Source organism: Macaca fascicularis, chromosome 2 (genome assembly GCF_037993035.2).
Source record: "Macaca fascicularis isolate 582-1 chromosome 2, T2T-MFA8v1.1".
Lineage (NCBI taxonomy): Eukaryota > Metazoa > Chordata > Mammalia > Primates > Cercopithecidae > Macaca > Macaca fascicularis.
This window is the reverse complement of record NC_088376.1, coordinates 99,481,483-99,499,106: the sequence shown is the minus strand read 5'-3', so window position 1 is coordinate 99,499,106 and position 17,624 is coordinate 99,481,483. Positions and strand designations below refer to the sequence as shown.

The 17,624-nt window shown below is 49.2% G+C and overlaps 1 protein-coding gene across 3 annotated transcripts in view; it reads right to left on the bottom strand.

The window, feature by feature from the left end:
• Nucleotides 1–17,075, bottom strand: part of ITGA9 (integrin subunit alpha 9) — a 385,385-nt gene extending 368,310 nt beyond the window's left edge. For 2 of the 3 annotated variants that reach the window (XM_005546647.5, XM_074031685.1), the window contains exon 1: nucleotides 16,653–17,075. In XM_005546647.5, the coding sequence (XP_005546704.2) occupies nucleotides 16,653–16,837 (185 nt within the window). In that variant the 5' untranslated portion in view covers nucleotides 16,838–17,075. Of the gene's footprint in view, nucleotides 1–15,985; nucleotides 16,173–16,652 lie in introns of those variants that run through there. The other variant, XM_045386478.3, reaches the window with a different exon arrangement.
• Nucleotides 17,076–17,624: the final 549 nt, after the last annotated feature.

Below are 17,624 nucleotides of genomic sequence, written 5' to 3'. Positions count from 1 at the left end.
GAGGTTGGGCCATCCCCAGCAGGAGCATCCCCCGGCTACAGGAGAGCAGGGGCAAGACCTACCCAGAAGACAGAAGAGGCAGGTGTGGGCCTGTGTGAGTGCAGAACATGGGGGAAATGGCAGTAAGACCCCCTCCAGATGTTACAAAAATAATTCTGACCTACAGTTTTGTGCATTGTTTCTGGAAAGTAGTCAGCAGAAGATCTATAGCAAAGAATACCAAACAATACTAATCAGGCACGATTTGTGCTGAGCTACAAGCCATTTGGAAAATGTCTTGAACAATGAGACTTTAAACAAAATCCACACTGATGTTCAAAGAGTAGAAAATGCCAAGCCACTGCTCAGTGAGAACGGGCGTTGTTCCGTATCTCCAGCAGCCTAGAAAGGAGAGGGAATTCACCTCGCAAGGGTTTCGTATCATGAAATAAATCATCTCCCACATGCCTTGGAATAGAGTGCATTATATATTATTTGTGGAAAAGGTGTTGAGCAGAAGTTAGGATGAGCCTGCACAGCTTCCCTGGGGATGTGGAAAGCTGACCCAGACTCCCCTCCCTCTGCCCTGAAAGCCACCTTCATCTTGGGATCTCAGTCATTCACTGCACCCTGGTCTTAGAATGCTGCTGCTCCTGCTGCAACACTTCAGCTAGGCAAAGGGGCAGACAAACAAGGCCTCCACATCATACAACAGAAGTCTGAGGCCCTCAGAGGGGACTCCAGCAAAGGCTGGCAGATATCACAAGGGACATCGTCACTAACCTGGCTCAGAGACATGGTGTCAAGGTTCATGGGCTGTGTGTGAGCCCCATCCTAATTCCCACTGCCCTGAGTTCAACACCTAGAACCTGAAGAATCAGAGAGAACAAAGAGCCAGGGAGACCCACCCTCACTGGAGTGTCTCCTTCCAGGTCAGTCTTGGAGGGTCTGTATCTGATTCCATGAGGAAGATGCCCCACCGGGGAGTGAGAGAAGCAAGGCTCCCAATGGTGCAGGAACCCAGGCTGCCCTGTGGCCCCTCAATAATGCCCTGGGATGCTCCTCCCCGGGTGTTTGCTGGGCACATCTGCAGAATTTCCAAGCAGAAGTAGGGCTGGAACCTACAGCCCTCTGGAAATCAAAGCAAGCACTTTCCCAAACACACCACATCGCCTCCCTCACCCACACAGAGCAGTTTGGCTGGTGCCTGTCTGCTCTAACTCAAATGCACAATGACATACAAAACAAAACTCCAGTGAGAAGAAAGCCACATTAAGGGATCAATTTTCCCCCTTGCTCTGGGGGCTAAGCTTTAGAGCACCTGGGGTAAGTCAAGGATTGCACTCTATAAGAGCAGTTGTTTTCACAGGTGAGAAGAATTAGCAGTTTGCCCTGTCTAAACTGCTGAAACATCCTCAGCCTTTCCACAGGTCAGGTTCTAAGACCTGGGGAGCATAAAATACCTCTTCCACTCAAAAACCCCAGGGCCACAGAGCTGCATCCAAAAATTCCCACCAACTCCAAATTTACATCAGCACAGTGACTAGTCGCCACTTGTAATTTATTTTACAAAAATCACAAAAAAATTAACAAGAGTGAGAATTCATCGTGTCCAAGGGAAGGGAAATGGCTGCAAGAAACAACAGGTCCTCCCTCCACTGGGTCCCCCAAACTGGCATTGGAACCCTGGAAATTTCAGATAATGCCATTGCTCCCAATTCACAGACACAGATTCATAGGCTATCTAAGCAGGAGGGGACCCTGGAGAGCTTAATTCCCAGGCAGTGCTTCCTCCAGCCTAGAGCCAAGACTGAGAGGGACAAAGTTCACACCAAAATCTAAAGTGGAAAGGAACCTGCTGAATTATTATTTCTTTCCAAGCCCAAGGTACTCAATGGTTCTAACAACAATGGCTGATTCAAACCCTGATAACAACCTTTCAGTTCAAAACTTCTGATCAGCTGGTCAGACGAAAGGTTTTTCCCAAATCCTGTGCAATGGAAAATGAGGCTAGAGATAAGGGGGCATGCACACACACATGCACGACACTCACGGGGTGGCACACGGGAATGTGTTTGTATCTATGTGTGTACAGAACATCGTGGCTTCCTCCACAGGCAGCACTGCTCTGTACCTAGGCCACCGTCCAGCAAGACTGCACCGCAGGCCAGCCCATGAGTGAGTCTTTTCTGAAGTTAATTCAGCTGGCTGTTTACCAGGCTGATCCCAAGGGATAAAGAGATTACCGTGGCCCAGAGTTCAGAACAAGCCACTGAAAAGATGCCATCTGCAGAGTTATAAAAAGACATCCTAGCCACTTCAAACATCGCCCCAACTCTCCTGGTACTCTCGACAAGACAATGTTCCTTTCCACTACAGTTACCACATAAAAGGGCCTGAGCGTCCCCACCAACAGGCTGCCATCAACAAAGCATCAAGCTACTTCTCTGCTTTGCTTGCTACTTCAAGTGTGGTCCTCAGACCAGCAGCATGGGGAACACCTGGCACTTGTCGGAAATGCAGAATCTTAGGCCCCAGCCCATTAAATCAGTGCATTTTAACAAGCTCTCAGGTGATTAACAGTTTAAGAAGTACTATGTAACCACCCAAACTGAGTAAAAATAACTATGTTCATTTGGAGCCAGTAGAAGAGACTGCCCTTCAGAAGCAAGGCTCTTCTTCTATCCCATCCCCAGTTAAAGATGCCACAAACTTCAAAGGCCCCTTTTTTTTTTTTTTTTTTTTTTGGGACGGTGTCTCACTCTCTTACCCAGTCTGGAGTACAGTGGGGCAACCTCTGCTCACTGCAACCTCCACCTCCAGGGTTCAAGTGATTCTCCCGTCTCAGCCTCCCTGGTAGCTGGGTACTACAGGCACACACCAACAGGTCCGGCTAATTTTTGTATTTTCAGTAAAGACAGGGTTTCACTCTATTGGTCAGGCTGGTCTTGAACTCCTGACCTCAGGTGATCCACCTGCCTCAGCCTCCCAAAGTGCTGGGATTACAGGCCTGAGCCACTGTGCCTGGCCTCATGGGCCTTTTAAAGTCCTCTCATCAATGCAAGACTCTAAATTTCTAATTAGGGCAACCAGCATGTAGCAGGCACATAGAGTGTGCAGGTGCTGGGTAAAGCTCATTATGGGCAGGATCAAATTTAGTCTTCACAGCAACCCTACGGGAGGTACTAATATTATCCCCATTTTACAGATAGGGAAGCAAGTGGCCAGAGGAGGTTAAGATGGTTATTCATGTTAAATGCCAAGCTGTAGCATGCACCCCAGTAGTCAAATACATCACCCATGCCCTATTCTACCCACCCTACATCAGCCTGAAAGGAGGAAAAGGGAACCAACAGGTACCCAGTGCCCCCTCTGGTGCCAGCTGCTCACATATGTAATCTCTACCTGAGAAAGCCCCAGTGAGCCTTTGAGGGCAGCTCTGAAGTGAGAACTGTGATGTGAAAGCTCCGTCATGTCAAAGGGCATGCTGCAGTTTGGAAGTGAAAAGAAGACTTTCTCCTCCCCATCAGGCTCAGGTGACTCAAAAGCTGAATTTCAATCACCTTGCTTTTCCAAAGCACTGACACTGCTGTCATGGTGTTAACCAGAAGTTTGCCTCTCTTAATAAGCAGTGCTTTGGAAGTGTGGGTGCATCGGTTCAACCACCAACACTGGTTATGTTCACAAGGGTGCTTTCTTGCTCATGGCCAACCTGTCAGGCAGCCTCTCATGTGTTTTCCACTTGGAGATGCTGGGTCACACCGCCAGTAAGTGGCAGAGCTGGGATTTGAACCCAGAGTGTCTGTGTCCAATGGCATGCTCTTTCCAGCCTCTCCAAACTCCCTCTTGGTGTGGCAGTTTAAGTGCCCTGCATTTTTCCAACAAAGCCGCTTTCTGAGCTCCCTGTGTGTGGTCAAGCTGTCTGTGAAGGCTCCATTCCAGTCGCCCACCTCACTCTGAACCTGTCTCACGTTTTGAGGGTAATCTGCAGGTAAATTCTCTGGAGAGCGGGTGACAGAGAAGGACTGAACCACAGCTGCCTCCTTGGGCAGGACTGAGAACTGACAGTGTCTCAAAGATTCCCTCCCTCCCCACAAATGCCACAGCAGCAATTCCACAGGCGAAATTATAGCCAGATCGAGGACAGCAACTGGGGATTAAAAACTTTAAACCCATTAGGTTTGCTTTTGGGCATTTGATCCCAAAGCCAAAGCTTCCCCAGGGGCCTACGTTTTGGTTACATGAGTCAAATTCTTCACTGTGTGTCCACCACGGGGAAACCCCAGGAATTGTCCACATCCCTTACTGGGCAGAAAGCAGCCCAGGCTTGAGTAAAGGAAGAGCTGGTGTCGGGAGAGTCACCTCTGACCACATCAAACTCTTCATTTCCAGAGAGAGGGGACTCACTAGGGACCAATGCTTGCCCAATGGAGCCATGGGACCTGAAAGGCCTCATAAGCTCTTCTTATATTTGGGGAAACTGAGGCTCCTGGTGTTTAAGCAGTGGATACTGACTGCTTTCTAGGGTTTTAAGTCAGTAGTTCTACCTGGCTTCTAAGCTTTGTGGGAAAGTTATGCATGGTGATAAAGTGTAAGAAGCACAGGCAGTAACACAGGGTTTAAATCCTGCCTCTACTGCTGACAAGCCGTGTCTCTTAGACAAGTGTCTTAACCACTCTGAGCCTCAGTTTTCCTCTTCTGTAAAACAGGAGAAATAAAAGTGTACCTAAGAAGGTTTCTTGTAAGGCTTAAGCAAAAGACTGTTTATAAAGCACTCAGCAAAGTGCCTGCTACAAAGTAGGTGTTCAAAGAAATGTTAGACTGCTGGGCAGTAGTAGGCCAAACACCTTGACACCAAACTCATCCCAGCTCCAACTCCTGGCAGCACCCAAGAGCTCACAGATCCTTAGAATTGCAAACGTTGTCAGAATCAAAATGGAGTCACTTGTGTTCAAAAAAAAACCCTGATAAATAGACCTGTGGGAAGCCATGAAGGAAAGGTTTTCATGCATAAATAACTGATAACAAGAACTAGCACAAAAAAATCTGCAAAAACACAATCTTGCACAAAGGCCATCACAACCATACACACACACACACACACACACACACACACACACACAAACCTTCTGTGAGGAAATCTACCTACCAACTCTCTGTCCAACCTCAAACTGGTGCCACCCTTGTTACTGATCAATGTATCCAAGGATAATTATCTCAAAACAATTAAGTAATCCTCATTTTTCCTTTAAAAGCCTTTGTTTTCCTTTACCTCCCTGAATATGCACACAGATTACTGTGACACATGTATTCCCACTGCAATGCCCTATTCCTGAGTAAACATTTTCCTTTAGAGAGCTTCTCTCTGTGTTTGCTATTTAGGTTAATAGAACCTTGGTCCCTTTTCTGGTGTGCCGGGCAGGAATTTATTCAGACTGTCACAGTAATTCAGGGATGGCCAGGATGCTTTCACCACCAATAATATATTACAAAAGTGGCCACAATTCCCTTCCTGTATCCCTGCTCTTTTCAGTGTGACTTTGCAGCTTCTCTTGTCAAGATATGAAATGTGTTTCTGCCTCCTCTTGATGTAGGCTGGCCCTGTGGCTTACATTGGCCAACAGAATGTGGCAGAAGGGGCATGGTTCGACTTCTGAGCTTAGGCTTCAAGAAATCATGCAAGCTTCTGATTGTTCTATTGGTACCCTACCCAACCACCATGTGTACAAGCCCAGGCTAGCTGCAAGAGGATGAAAGACACATGGAGCACAAATAAGTCCTTCCAGCTGAAGCCATCCTTTGCCAGCCAGCCAGTCAGCCAACCCAGAAGTTGACCACAGATGCATGGGTGAGTCCTGCAGAGAACAGAAGAACCACCCAGCTGAACCCAACCTAAGTTGCGAACCGCAGAATAAGCTTCAAGTGGTGGTTGATTTAAACCACTAAGTTTTGGGGTGGTTTGTTATGCAGCAATATTGTGGTGATAGAAAACAGATACATCATCAAGCTAAGGCATGCCACTTCTGAAGGAATCTGGACCGTGGTAACTGCATCGCCCACTAATTCCTGCTAAGTCCAAACCAATTATCCAACTATGCAGCTGACAAATATTGCTATGGCTCCTCTAGCTACCTGGTCTCCTTTCCCTCCCTCAAAGGAATCTCACCACCAACCAGGACCACAGACTTTTACTGGGGGCCCTGAGATGGGACAGGCATGGTGGAGTGGTAGAATAAGCCCTGAAGAGTGTACCTGAAGTCACACCCAGGAGTGTGCCAGCTACAGGTATGTGACCTTGGACAAGTCCACTGGCCACTCTGACCCTTCCTTTCCTTTTCTGTAAAACAAGAATAATAACAAATGCATGATCCCCCTCCCAGGGCAGTGATGAGGCACAAAAGGAAAAGGCAGATAAAAGTGTTTGGGGGACCATGCACCCCAGGATGGCCTGACTTGCAAGAGTAGATTATGGTATTTTATCTGCAAGGCCAAGAGCAGATACAAATGCTCTCTAAAGAAGCCCTTTTCCTTTCAGGGCCCTTCTCTTTTTTCCTTAGAAACCTGATACCTTGGACAGGGCCTTGATGGAGGTAGAGGTAGGGAGGACAGCATGGCTAACCCTGAGAACAGTCAGTTTAGCATTAAATCAGTCCCACCTTGGTTCAAAGCACAACTCTGTAATTTACTTACTTGCTGGGTAACCTTGGACAAGTGACTTGGCTTCTCTGTGCTTCAGCAGTGGTAGCCCCCTCTGCATAAAGAGGACTATGAACACAGTGCTTCTGGCATATAGGAAGTATTCATAAAAGCCTGGCAATAATAATTTTTATCCTGGAGAGCCTAGGTTAGAGTAAATAAATGGAGGGAGAGGGGCACAATCCATACCACATAACGCTAAGTTAGAGAATGAAATAGTTGGAGTCCAGGCCTGGCTGGGAAAAGCAGAGGCACGGGGGCAGGGTCCCACCTTGGAGTGACATTGGTCCCCAGCTTGTGATTCAGGGAGTGAAGGGTCAGAGGCTGCTGCCCTGGCCTGGGGCTCAGGTCTTGACAGACACACTGAGGGGAGGCAGCTGGAGAAGAGGTAAGGGAAAAGGACTGAGGTTTTCCTTCCATATCTGAAAGCATCAAGTGAACACTAAAGTCCAAGGGGTAGAGCGAATTACAGACTTCTGGCAGATCTAAGAAAAAGCCTTGATATCTTCTTGTTGGTTTCTTGTGATAATTCTTTTCAAGAGAAATATGGCAATACATTTACATTTTTTAAAAAAGTACCCCACCTTGGAACTGTAGACCTACCTCCTAGACTTATCTGGAGCCTGGGGTGGGAGCTGGAGCTCCCCATAACAAGGGTGGCCTCCCATCTGCTCCTTGGCTTTCCAAGAGCACAGAGAAGAAAGAGGCAGGCAAAATTCTAGGATTTACAATCCCAAAGATCTCCATTTAAAGTAGCCATCTCAGATCCTTTTTGGAAGCAGACGGGGTGTAAATGAATGCACAAAAATGCAGATTTATGTAGAGCATAACGAAAATGTTAGAGGCCACACATAATGAAGAGTGTGTCTATGTTAGAATATCTCATTCATTTCAGTGTTGAGTGGCAACACTCAAAGTTTGGTGAATAAATGAATGAATCAACAAAAACACTGAAAGAAAACTCAGCATCTCAAGTCAGGATGAAAAAGACCATTAGTTTCATAAATCAGATCAAGTAACAAGAGAGATAACTACTGGCATCTATCAAGGGCTTACTGTATGCTGTGTTGTGCTCTGGGCTTTGCAGATATTATCTCATTTAATGCCCCCACCAACCTAATGAGGGATGTACCCTTATTACTCTTTGCAGAAAAGGAAACTGAGGTTCAGACAGCTGAAGTAGGTTCAGACAGCTGAAGTAATTGGCCAAGATCACACAGCTCCTAAGCAGAGGGCTGAGTAAGGCAGGCTGGGGGCAGGGCTAATGCTGGAGCCCACTCTCTTGGCCACCAGGCACTTGTGTATCTCAGCGGTGCCCCCTTTTATGGCATAAAAATCGTGGATCTGGTTGTTGCTGTGGAACCAGGGACTCAATGAAGGTAGAGACAGGAAGACCACCACTCAGTTTTATCTGGAACATCCACCCTCTAGGACCCATCCTGGTGCAAAAGACGTGCCAAGACCCTCTGCAGTGCTGCCTACTGGTGTGTACTGCACAACACCAAGTTTACTCTGGGGTCCGCATATATCACAGCACTTTGACACTAGATAGGATGGGGCAGGAAAGGGCATCTCCCAGGTGACCTTAACACACCAAGAGATCAGCTAAGATGGAGGAAATTTGTTTCATACTTTTTTATTTTTTAAGAAAATTTGGGCACATAGGTTGGGCGTGGTGGCTCATGCCTGTAATCCTAGCACTTTGGGAGGCCGAAGCGTGTGGATCACAAGGTCAGGAGCTCAAGACCATCCTGGTTAACACAGCAAAACCCCATCTCTACTAAAAATACAAAAAAAAATTAGCCAGGCATGATGGCAGGTGCCTGCAGTCCCAGCTACCCGGGAGGCTGAGGCAGGAGAATGGCGTGAACCCGGGAGGCGGAGCTTGCAGTGAGCCAAGCTCGTGCCACTGCACTCCAGCCTGGTTGACAGAGTGAAGACTCCGTCAAAAAATAAAAATAAAAAGATTTGGGCCCATAGTAGGTACATATTTATGAGGTACATGAGATATTTTGTTACAGGCATGTAATACGTAATAACCACAGCAGGGTAAATGGGGTATCCATCACCTGATGCGTTTATCCTTTATGTTACAAGTGATCCAATTGTACTCTTTTAGTTATTTTTAAATGTACGGTCAAATTATTGTTGACTATAGTCATCTTGTTGTGCTATCAAATACTAGTTCTTACTCATTCTTACTCATTCTTTCTAATTTTTTGTACCCGTTCATGCCTTTTATTAAATGTTCAAATATTTGGGGATACAAATCATCCTCTCACATATTGTTGGCCACCGGTGCAGCAAGTTTGACTCTTTAATAAAGTTACAAACCCAGGAGTGATTCTGAAACACTGGCCACCATGGCTACCTTCCCCAATTCAGAGCTTCCTAAATAAGTGGTGGGAGCCAGTAGAACTCAGAGTGGATGGGGGGATAGTAACAAAGCAGCCCCAGGAGGTTAGGGGGATACGTGGAATACTGCAGAGTACTCCATCTTTCCTAGGACACTTCTGTCTTAGTGTCAGACAGACTTGGTGTGAGAGGAGGCCCTTCAAATGTCCCTGGCAGAATCATTGGGTCCTTGTTTGCTCAGTGATCAAACACCTCCAGAAAACAGAACCCTTGCATCCCCCCAAGAGTAGCCAGTGGGTCATGAATAAGCATCCCCAAAGGGAGCTGCAGAGAAGCTACTACTATTGCAATTCAATCACTTGTCCAGGAAAGCAGGCAGAACAGAAATTCACAAGACAGATGTCTGAGCTCCCTGGGTTGGGGACTTCCCCCCAAACTCAGATTCTTGACTTCCTGAGAGGCAGTCAGCCTGGGTGGACAAAGGCACAGGCCTGTGCTCAACAACTCATTAGCCATGTAACTTGGGCAATGGTGCCTCTGTGCCTCAGCTTCCCCTCCATGAATGGGGATAAAATGATAGCCAGCTGCTACAGACTGAATGCTTGTGTTCCCTCAAAATGTATACGTTGAAATCTTCACCCCAAGGTAATGTTATTTGGAGGTGGGGACCTTGGGAGGTGATTATGTCATGAGGATATAACCTATGAATGAATTAGTGCCCTTATAAATGTGGCCCCAGAGAGCTCCCTCACCCCTTTCATCGTGTGAGCTTAGAGTGAGGACACCACTGTCTATGAACCAAGAAACAGGCACTCACCAGACAGCAAATCTGCTAGGGCCTTGATCTTGGACTTCAAGGCTCTAGATCTGTGAGAAATAAATTCTGTCATTTATGAGCAACCCAACCTATAACAGTTTGTTATGGCAGCCCAAATGGCTACCAGCTGAAAGGACTATTGGGAGTATTAAATAAGCTAATGTGAGTACCTATGTAGATAGCACTTGACATCTACTAAATATTCAAAGATACACTGTTGCTGCTGGTGGTGTTATTGTTGCTTCCGTTGCTAATTTAAACTCATCACAGAAGTCCTTTTTGCTCAGAGCAGACATTAATGGACCAAGTGAGCCTGTGGTTTCAAAGACTGTAGATTTTTCCCAATCTTGCACTTACATTGGCTTTCTAGGACTCCCTCTGGCAAAAAGGAAGGTTGGGATAAAACATTTTATTCTGCTTTGGTTGATCACCAAATCCACTTGGCTAAAAGGATTTGCAGTTCAGAGAACTCGGTGGCTCAGTGTAAAGCAGAGCTCCTTTCTTCTGAAATCCATCACCTGTGACTTCTCCAACATCAGAAAGAAGCACCTTATCAGTCAGCTGGTGGCAAGATTGCTCGGGATTCTGTTTCTGGGCCAGTTCCAATGGCCCTACTGTCAATCCTAACACTCCACACACTGATTACAGAGGTATGAACAAAGACAGATGACTCCCAGCCACACTACAGGCCAAGGAGCACACCTCACACCCTCCCAACACAGTGATTCATGCGTGGCGGGCTCCAGGGCATCAATCGAGGCGTGGGTCACTTCATGCTGTTCAGCTGCAAGGGGGACCGTCAGTGACAGCCTCCAGCTGCAGCTTTCCTGGGATCTGCTGCAGGATTCCAGCTGAGGCTGTGCTCTTTCCAGACAGCTCCAGCCAATGCCTGACCCTGGCAGAGGACAGCCATTTCTTCCCAGTGGTCCCTGTTGAGTTGACTGAGACTTTAATCAGATCTGCATAGAGTCAGAGGCTCTCTCTGCCCCATCCAACTGCCCCATTTCTATTTCACAGGCAATACTCAGCCCCAACAATTCTCTCACACTCCTATCTCTGTCCTAGCATCTGCTTCCTAGGGGATGCAAACTGACACAAGCCCCCAGTGAATGTGCATTGATCTCTCAGGCTGGGGTGGGCCTTGAACAAGGCGTGTAACTCTAAGCCTCAGTTCCCCAAATAGCAAACTGGAAACCACTCACTAGGATGTCACAAAGACTACGCCTGTGAAAGCATCTGACCTCTTCTAGATACCCAGCAGATACTATCTGACGAAACTCATTTTGGTTCTTAAAATTACATGCAACCCTTTGAAAGCAAGGAATTTCAGAGAATACCATGGCTGCTTTTAACAAATGCAAAAACAACATTTTCCCTGGACAAATCACAATAGAAGTTATCAGGAGACCATTTCCTGAACAGCAGCATGTCACCAGGGAATCAGAGCTGGCTGGGGCCCGGCCCTTCACACTCTCACACTCAGGGCCATTAATGACAGGTTGAGACAAGACTGTCTTCTTGCCCTGGAAGGTTCTCCACTGGGTAAGACAGCTGCCTCTGCCCCCAGCCAGCATTCAGCACTAGCTCAGAAAACAGCACCCTTGCCAGCTTCTCCAGATCTTCAGAGAAATTTCCCAGAAACCCCGAGAAGATGCTTTTTGCATCCCCTTGGAACTCAGGCCTCATATATGTGCTGTCCCTTCTTGAGAGCTTGAGAAAGCAGGCTTTGCAGGGTGAGTGAGGACCAGGAACAAGGTCTGAAAATGCCATTTCCCCAGAAAAATTCCAACGAGGAAGCGGACCTACACCTTCCCCTAGAGTCTGGCACAGGACAGAGGAACTCTGCAAAGATGCTCACCACTGAGGTTATGAGAAGGCAGGGCTCCCACCACCATTTCTGGGTGTTTCCTCAGCAAGACTGGCAGGGTCGGGGGCAGCAGGGCCTATGATCCCAGGGCTCCCCTTCTAAATGTTTTCCCTACACAGGAGTTTCTCTTCTGCCCCTCTGAATAACCCACGCCTGCCTGAGGGCAAGCCTCTCCCCCACCAGAGCCTATATCTTAAATTTCATTTGAGACACACAACTAGAACCCCACAATTTTCTCACCTACCTGTCAGATTGTGAGCAAAATGTTTTCATTCTTGAACCCCCAGCCCTAAATACAGATCAGGCCCTGCGGTGTTTTATGAGTGGAAAGACAATTCAACCTCTTCAGTAGACAATAATTTTTAGTTAGATGTAAGCATCCGTTTCAGTTTTAGTACTCACATATGCTATGGGTTGCTTTTGTTCTTTTTCTTTTTCTTACCTCTCCTTTTGATCCTTGTCTAGCCCTTTAAGACTTACATCATTGCTCTAAACCCACACTGCCCAGTAGAACTTTCCATGATGATGAAAATGTTTTCTCTGTGTTGTGTCCAATACAGTAGCTACTAGCCCCATGTGGCTACTGAGTACTTGAAATGTGGCAAGTGCAACTGAGAAGCTGAATTTTAAATTTTATTTTTAGTTAATTTACATAGCAATATATCTGGCTAGTGGTGACTACATCAGACAGCTCACCAGAACTGTCTAGCTTGTTCTTTTAATTCTCAACCTTCATGCAAATTGAGGATGTTAGGTTCTCCTTGGCTTAGAATTGCCTCCTATTCCTCACTGAACAACACTCTGACAACCTTAACAAAGCAAAAAGCCCAGCACATCTTCTATTTCCGAGCACTCGCTCTGTGCCTAAGCGCGGCCGTCTTGATGCGTCCCAGGAGAGGGAGCAGGAAGCACGTCTCCAGAAAGGAAGCCAGTGCACCCAACCACTTTGGACTCCGGGGCGTCTGGGGCAGAGAAGGAGGAGGGGACGGGGCGGAGTGTGAAAGACGTCCGCTCTGGAGGCTGCACGCCAGCCAGGCCGCATTTATTTATATCACAGGGTGTTACAGTTGTCAGCCCTGCAGCTGAGGAACTGGTCCATGTCTAAAGGAAGGGGACAGAAATCGGCTTTGTCCATGTTCCCTGGCACTTACTGTTGTTGTTCAAAGGATGCCAGAAGACTCAGGCAGTGGGAGCTATAGGAGAGGAAGCTGGCTCTGGACCGGCAGACACACTCTGGGTGTTATTAGAAAAAAAGAAAATTGAGTAACTTGCATGTTTGTATCCCAACTGATACAAACGTCATCTGGAACACTGTCCAGGATATTCTAGTCCATATAGCCATGGGGACAGTTCTCACTGCCCAGAGCACAGTGACAGCAGGACCACTCAAGCAGGTATACTGAGAGAAGCTGGGTCTGGGGCTCTGTGCTCAGTGTGATATGGCTACAGAGCTGGGTTCAATCACCAGGGCTGGGAAAAGCAAGATCACCCCCACACTTATACAGGGATCTAGGATCCTTCCATTAGTGACAATTTTGGTCTACAAAATAATTGAGAGAAATGCTCAGTTATGGGATTAGAGAAGGGCTAGTTCCACCAATAGAGCACATTCACATGCTTTGAGATATACACCCGCGGGTCCCTCAACATGGGAACACTCTGCTCTGCTGCCTGCAGAGTCCATGCTGACTTTGGGGTCTGGGCTCTCCCCCTACCACTTGCAGCACATTCCTCTCCCTCCCTTTCCCTAGAGACAACACATTTTTTCACCTGTAAAACAGGTGGTTAATTAGCATGAAGCAAACATCTTAGACTGCAAAATATTGAATTAAGTAACAAAGAATAATTTATTTGAGAAGAGAGACATAAGATACAAGGCTTAATTAACATATCTTCTTTTCCTTTCAAAGTTCTGCTATACTACTTTTCCCTTTCATGTCTATATTTTACCTTCCTCACTCATTTTGACGAGTATTTGTGATCCTTTTAAGTCACCCCCATGTAGGTTCTATACTCTTTCACTGCACTAGAGCAGCCCTTTGCAAAACTACTCCAAGCCTCCAGTGTCTGAATAAATTAATGTATTTTTCTAAAGTACACACACTTTACTGGCACTTTGGTAATACATAAAGAATGCCTTGAAGCTTCCATCCTCTCTGACCCACCAATTCTAAGTCCAGGAATTTATTCAAAGGAAATAATTAAGATTGTCCTCAAGGGTTTTGTTAAAGGTTGTTTACCCCTGCTGCTGTTTGCAATCACAAATAATTGAAAATGACTGACATGTCCCTCAAGCAGGGCTAGAAGATTCAGGGCTTAGGCACTTCTTAGTAGTAAGCGACCAATAACCAGTCACCAAGTCAATCAACCCACCCCAGAGTTGAAGTTAAGGTACAGACTGAGGACAGATCCAGAATTCACAGGACCTGATCTTATAAATTCAGGGTGACTAACTTTAAGAAAATTAACATAAAATTATCAAATTGGGAACAGGGCATTAATAGGGGTCTATGCAAGCAAGAACCCTTTGGGTTAAGTTTCAGCAGCCTTGCACAATAAGTCTGGCCTGTAGAGGAAAGAAGAAGGAGAAAGAAGATGCTGGAAGTCACTTACTTCAAAGGCCTTAGTTTACCAAGCCTGGATAAAAAATACATTCGAACATACATACAGCAAAAAATACATTCAAGGTCTAAGACAAAGAATATTGGGAAAAAAGGAAAGAGAAAAAAAGGATGGGGGGGAAAACACTTGAAAACAACAGCATGAGAACAGAAATCAAGGCGACAACAAAATCTAAGAAAAAATTAAGTCAATGTGGTGGGTGGGGGAGTAAAACGAAGCATTATTTTTAGAAGATTTCAGTAAAGTTGGTGCCTGAACAGCTACAGGAACAAGCACTCCAACACAAAAAAGCAGCCAGCTTGTATCACAACAAGAGAGGGCACTTTTGAGCCCAGCAGCCCAGCTACATGGGTTCCCATGGACCCCTGAAATACCAGTCCCACATCTCAACTGGCAACAAGGATATGCACAGCATTATTGCCCAGCTCCACATCCCCTCCCTACCATTTACCCTGGGTAACAAGTTGAAGGCCACAATGTCTTTTCCTACACTGGCCAAATCTGCTCACAACAGCTTTTCTTTATCCCCTTTTTAAATCAAAGTAGGCTGAACACCTTTTCTCTGTCAGATCTGCTCTCGTCTCTACCCATTCCTTTCCCAGGCAGGGTGGCTTTGACCTGTGGCCCATGCAAATCCACAGTGACAGTGGCCTGGCCTCTCTCCCTCTAGCTGTCAAAGAGCTCTAAGGCACTTGAGCCAACCTCAGCCTGCAGATCACATACAATGCTCTGGCTGGCTTGGCTGCCTGCTCAGCTGCCGGCCCTTTCTCAGCAGCCCCCTGTCCGCAGTAGCCCTCCCATTTTTGACAGCGCTTCCCATGTGCTTGGTGCCTAGTGTGGGGATCTGGGATGTGTTCTTAAACCTCAGACCCTGAGTCTGCAGGACACAGAAAAATGTTCAGCCTGCTCTGCTTTAAAAGGGGAATTTGACAAGTGTAAGAACAGACACGCGGTCTTAAACCCAGCAACTGGAGTGAGAGAGGGGGATGTGGAGCTGGGAGAGAGCTAAGTGAGGGCTTTGAAATCTGGTTCTCTTGGAGGCTGATCTCCTGAACAACATTATTCTTAGTGGGATGGTCTCGGAGTCCCCTTTTCCGGGAATGCTTGAGTATTGCGATCCACAAATCACCCTTTTCCATCAGCCTCTGTCCAATACAGAGCAGTGACTCTCCTGCATAACTTCATGCACCGGCAACAGTGACCTCGACCTCCCTGCCTGCCACCCCTAAGGACGCTTAGGCTGGTGACTACACAATAAAATCAACCCCAGCCTGGCTGTCACCTGGGCCCCCACTGAGGCATGACCTTGAACGGGGGAACTTCCTGCAGCCTAACTCTCTCTCCTATCAAGAAGTGACCACTATGTGGCTGTTCATTCCCTCGGGTCCAGAGGAAGTGGCCAGTGAGGGCACCAACCTCCCCTTAGTGCTTCTCTGCTGGGGTTGGGCACAAGCTCTGTACCACTCAGCTTATGGTGCTTCATGGGGGAGGGCCGCCCCCTTCTTCAGGCCCACCTCTTCGTACTCAGGAGACAGCTGGACCCCTTGGCCTCTATAGAAACACGTCTCTCTCTTAAGGCTTCTGGTGAAGGTCTCCAGGTCGAATGGCCCGTATGAGATGAGACTCAGGCTGCCGCAAGAAACACCTACCTGACCCACTGGCGGTGTCACTCGTAGGTGCTCCCTCACCCTCCTCTTCCCTATATCCCAGGAGCTTCTCCGCTTCACTTCCACCCAGGGTCTTGTAGGGGCGGGGTGGGAGGGGGTGGCTCTGGGCTCCAGTGCGCCCTAAGGGATCCCAGACACCCTGTCCCTGGGGAGCCCCACCCCGCGCAGCGGCGCTGTAGAGGCTATACTACTTCCTCAGGGGTTCCCCAAAATCGGGGAGAGGTGCAGCTCCAGTGCCCCGACTCCTCCAGGCCCTGCGAGGTTCAGGAAGCTCACCGGGCCAGCGGCGGCCACTCGGAGGCAGAGGAGCCAAGTTACTTTGCGATCCAGAGAGCGAAGCCGAGTCTGGCTGGGCGGCGGAGAGACAACTCTAGCGGCTCTCCCCGCACGCTCCGGGCTGGGACCCCGGGGAGGGGCCCGGACGCCCCCGTCCGCCTCCAAGCGCCGACCCCGACCTCAGAGGGCCCCGGACGGCGTCCTCCCTTCTCCCGCCGTCCCCCCGGCGGCCGAGCCGCGCGCAACAGAGACATTTAAATCGCCCCCTCGGGACGGCGGCATGGAGGAGGCCGGAAAGGCGGCGGCGGCGCTGGCCTGGGGACCAGGGCGGTGGCCGCGCGGGCCAGGGTCGCGGAGCTGGGCGGGCACTCACCAGCGCGTGTTGTCGTGGAAATGCTCCAGAACCGCGTAGCCGAAGAACGAGTCGGCGGGGCCCTGGAAGTGCACCGGACGCTGCGGGTCGAGGTTGTAGGCGCCCGCGGGGATCCCCGCGACCACCAGCGCCAGCAGCAGCGCGCGGAGCCCCCCGGCGCCCCTCGGCGCAGCCGGGCCGCCCATCCCTAGCCGGCCGCCGCCGCCTTCCCCTCTGCCCGGCGAGCAGGGCGCCGAGCGCGCGGGCCGCGGGGTCAGCCGACGGCCGGGAAGCTCCCCGGGGCGGGAGCTCTGCGCCTGGACACGGGCGGGATGCGGGCGTCGGGCCCGGCACCGGGGCGCGGACGGCGAGCTGAGCGGGCGCTGAAGGCGAGCACAGGGACGGCCCCGAGCGGTGGGCGTCCTCAGTCCGCCCGAGAAGTCTGCGCGAGCGGGTCCCGGGCCGGGCGGCGCTGGACTGCGGAGGGGCGCGCCCGCAGGGTGGGCGGCCCGGGCGGCAGCGGCTGGACGGCGCGGCAGCGCCCCCTGCGGGCTGCGAGCCCTGCGCGCACTTCCCGGGCGGGAGTCAGCCTCGGGGACCCGCCGAGGCGCCGGGAGCTGCCCCCTCCCCGCCGCGCACGGGGCGCTCGGGTTCCCGGAGATAAAGCTGCTGCCCTCCGCCACTACAGGCTCTGCCGGCCCTAGTGGGCCTGTCTCCCTGTTTTTGTCTCTCTTTCCCTCCCTGTCTCACAACCAGTAAGATCCAAAGCAACCCCGGTGAAAGACAAGTTCAGACTCCAGATTCTAGCCCTGCGCATCCTCTGCTCCTTCACCCAGTTGTGAGATAAGCTGTAGGAGCAGTGCTCAGTAAACGCCCGCTGTTGTTGTTCATAACAATAGTAGCCACGTGGAAGCGAGCAGAGCACCCCTCCATATTCTAGTCACTTGGTCTCATACACCAGTGATTCCCTAAGTGTGGTGTCTGGACCAGCAG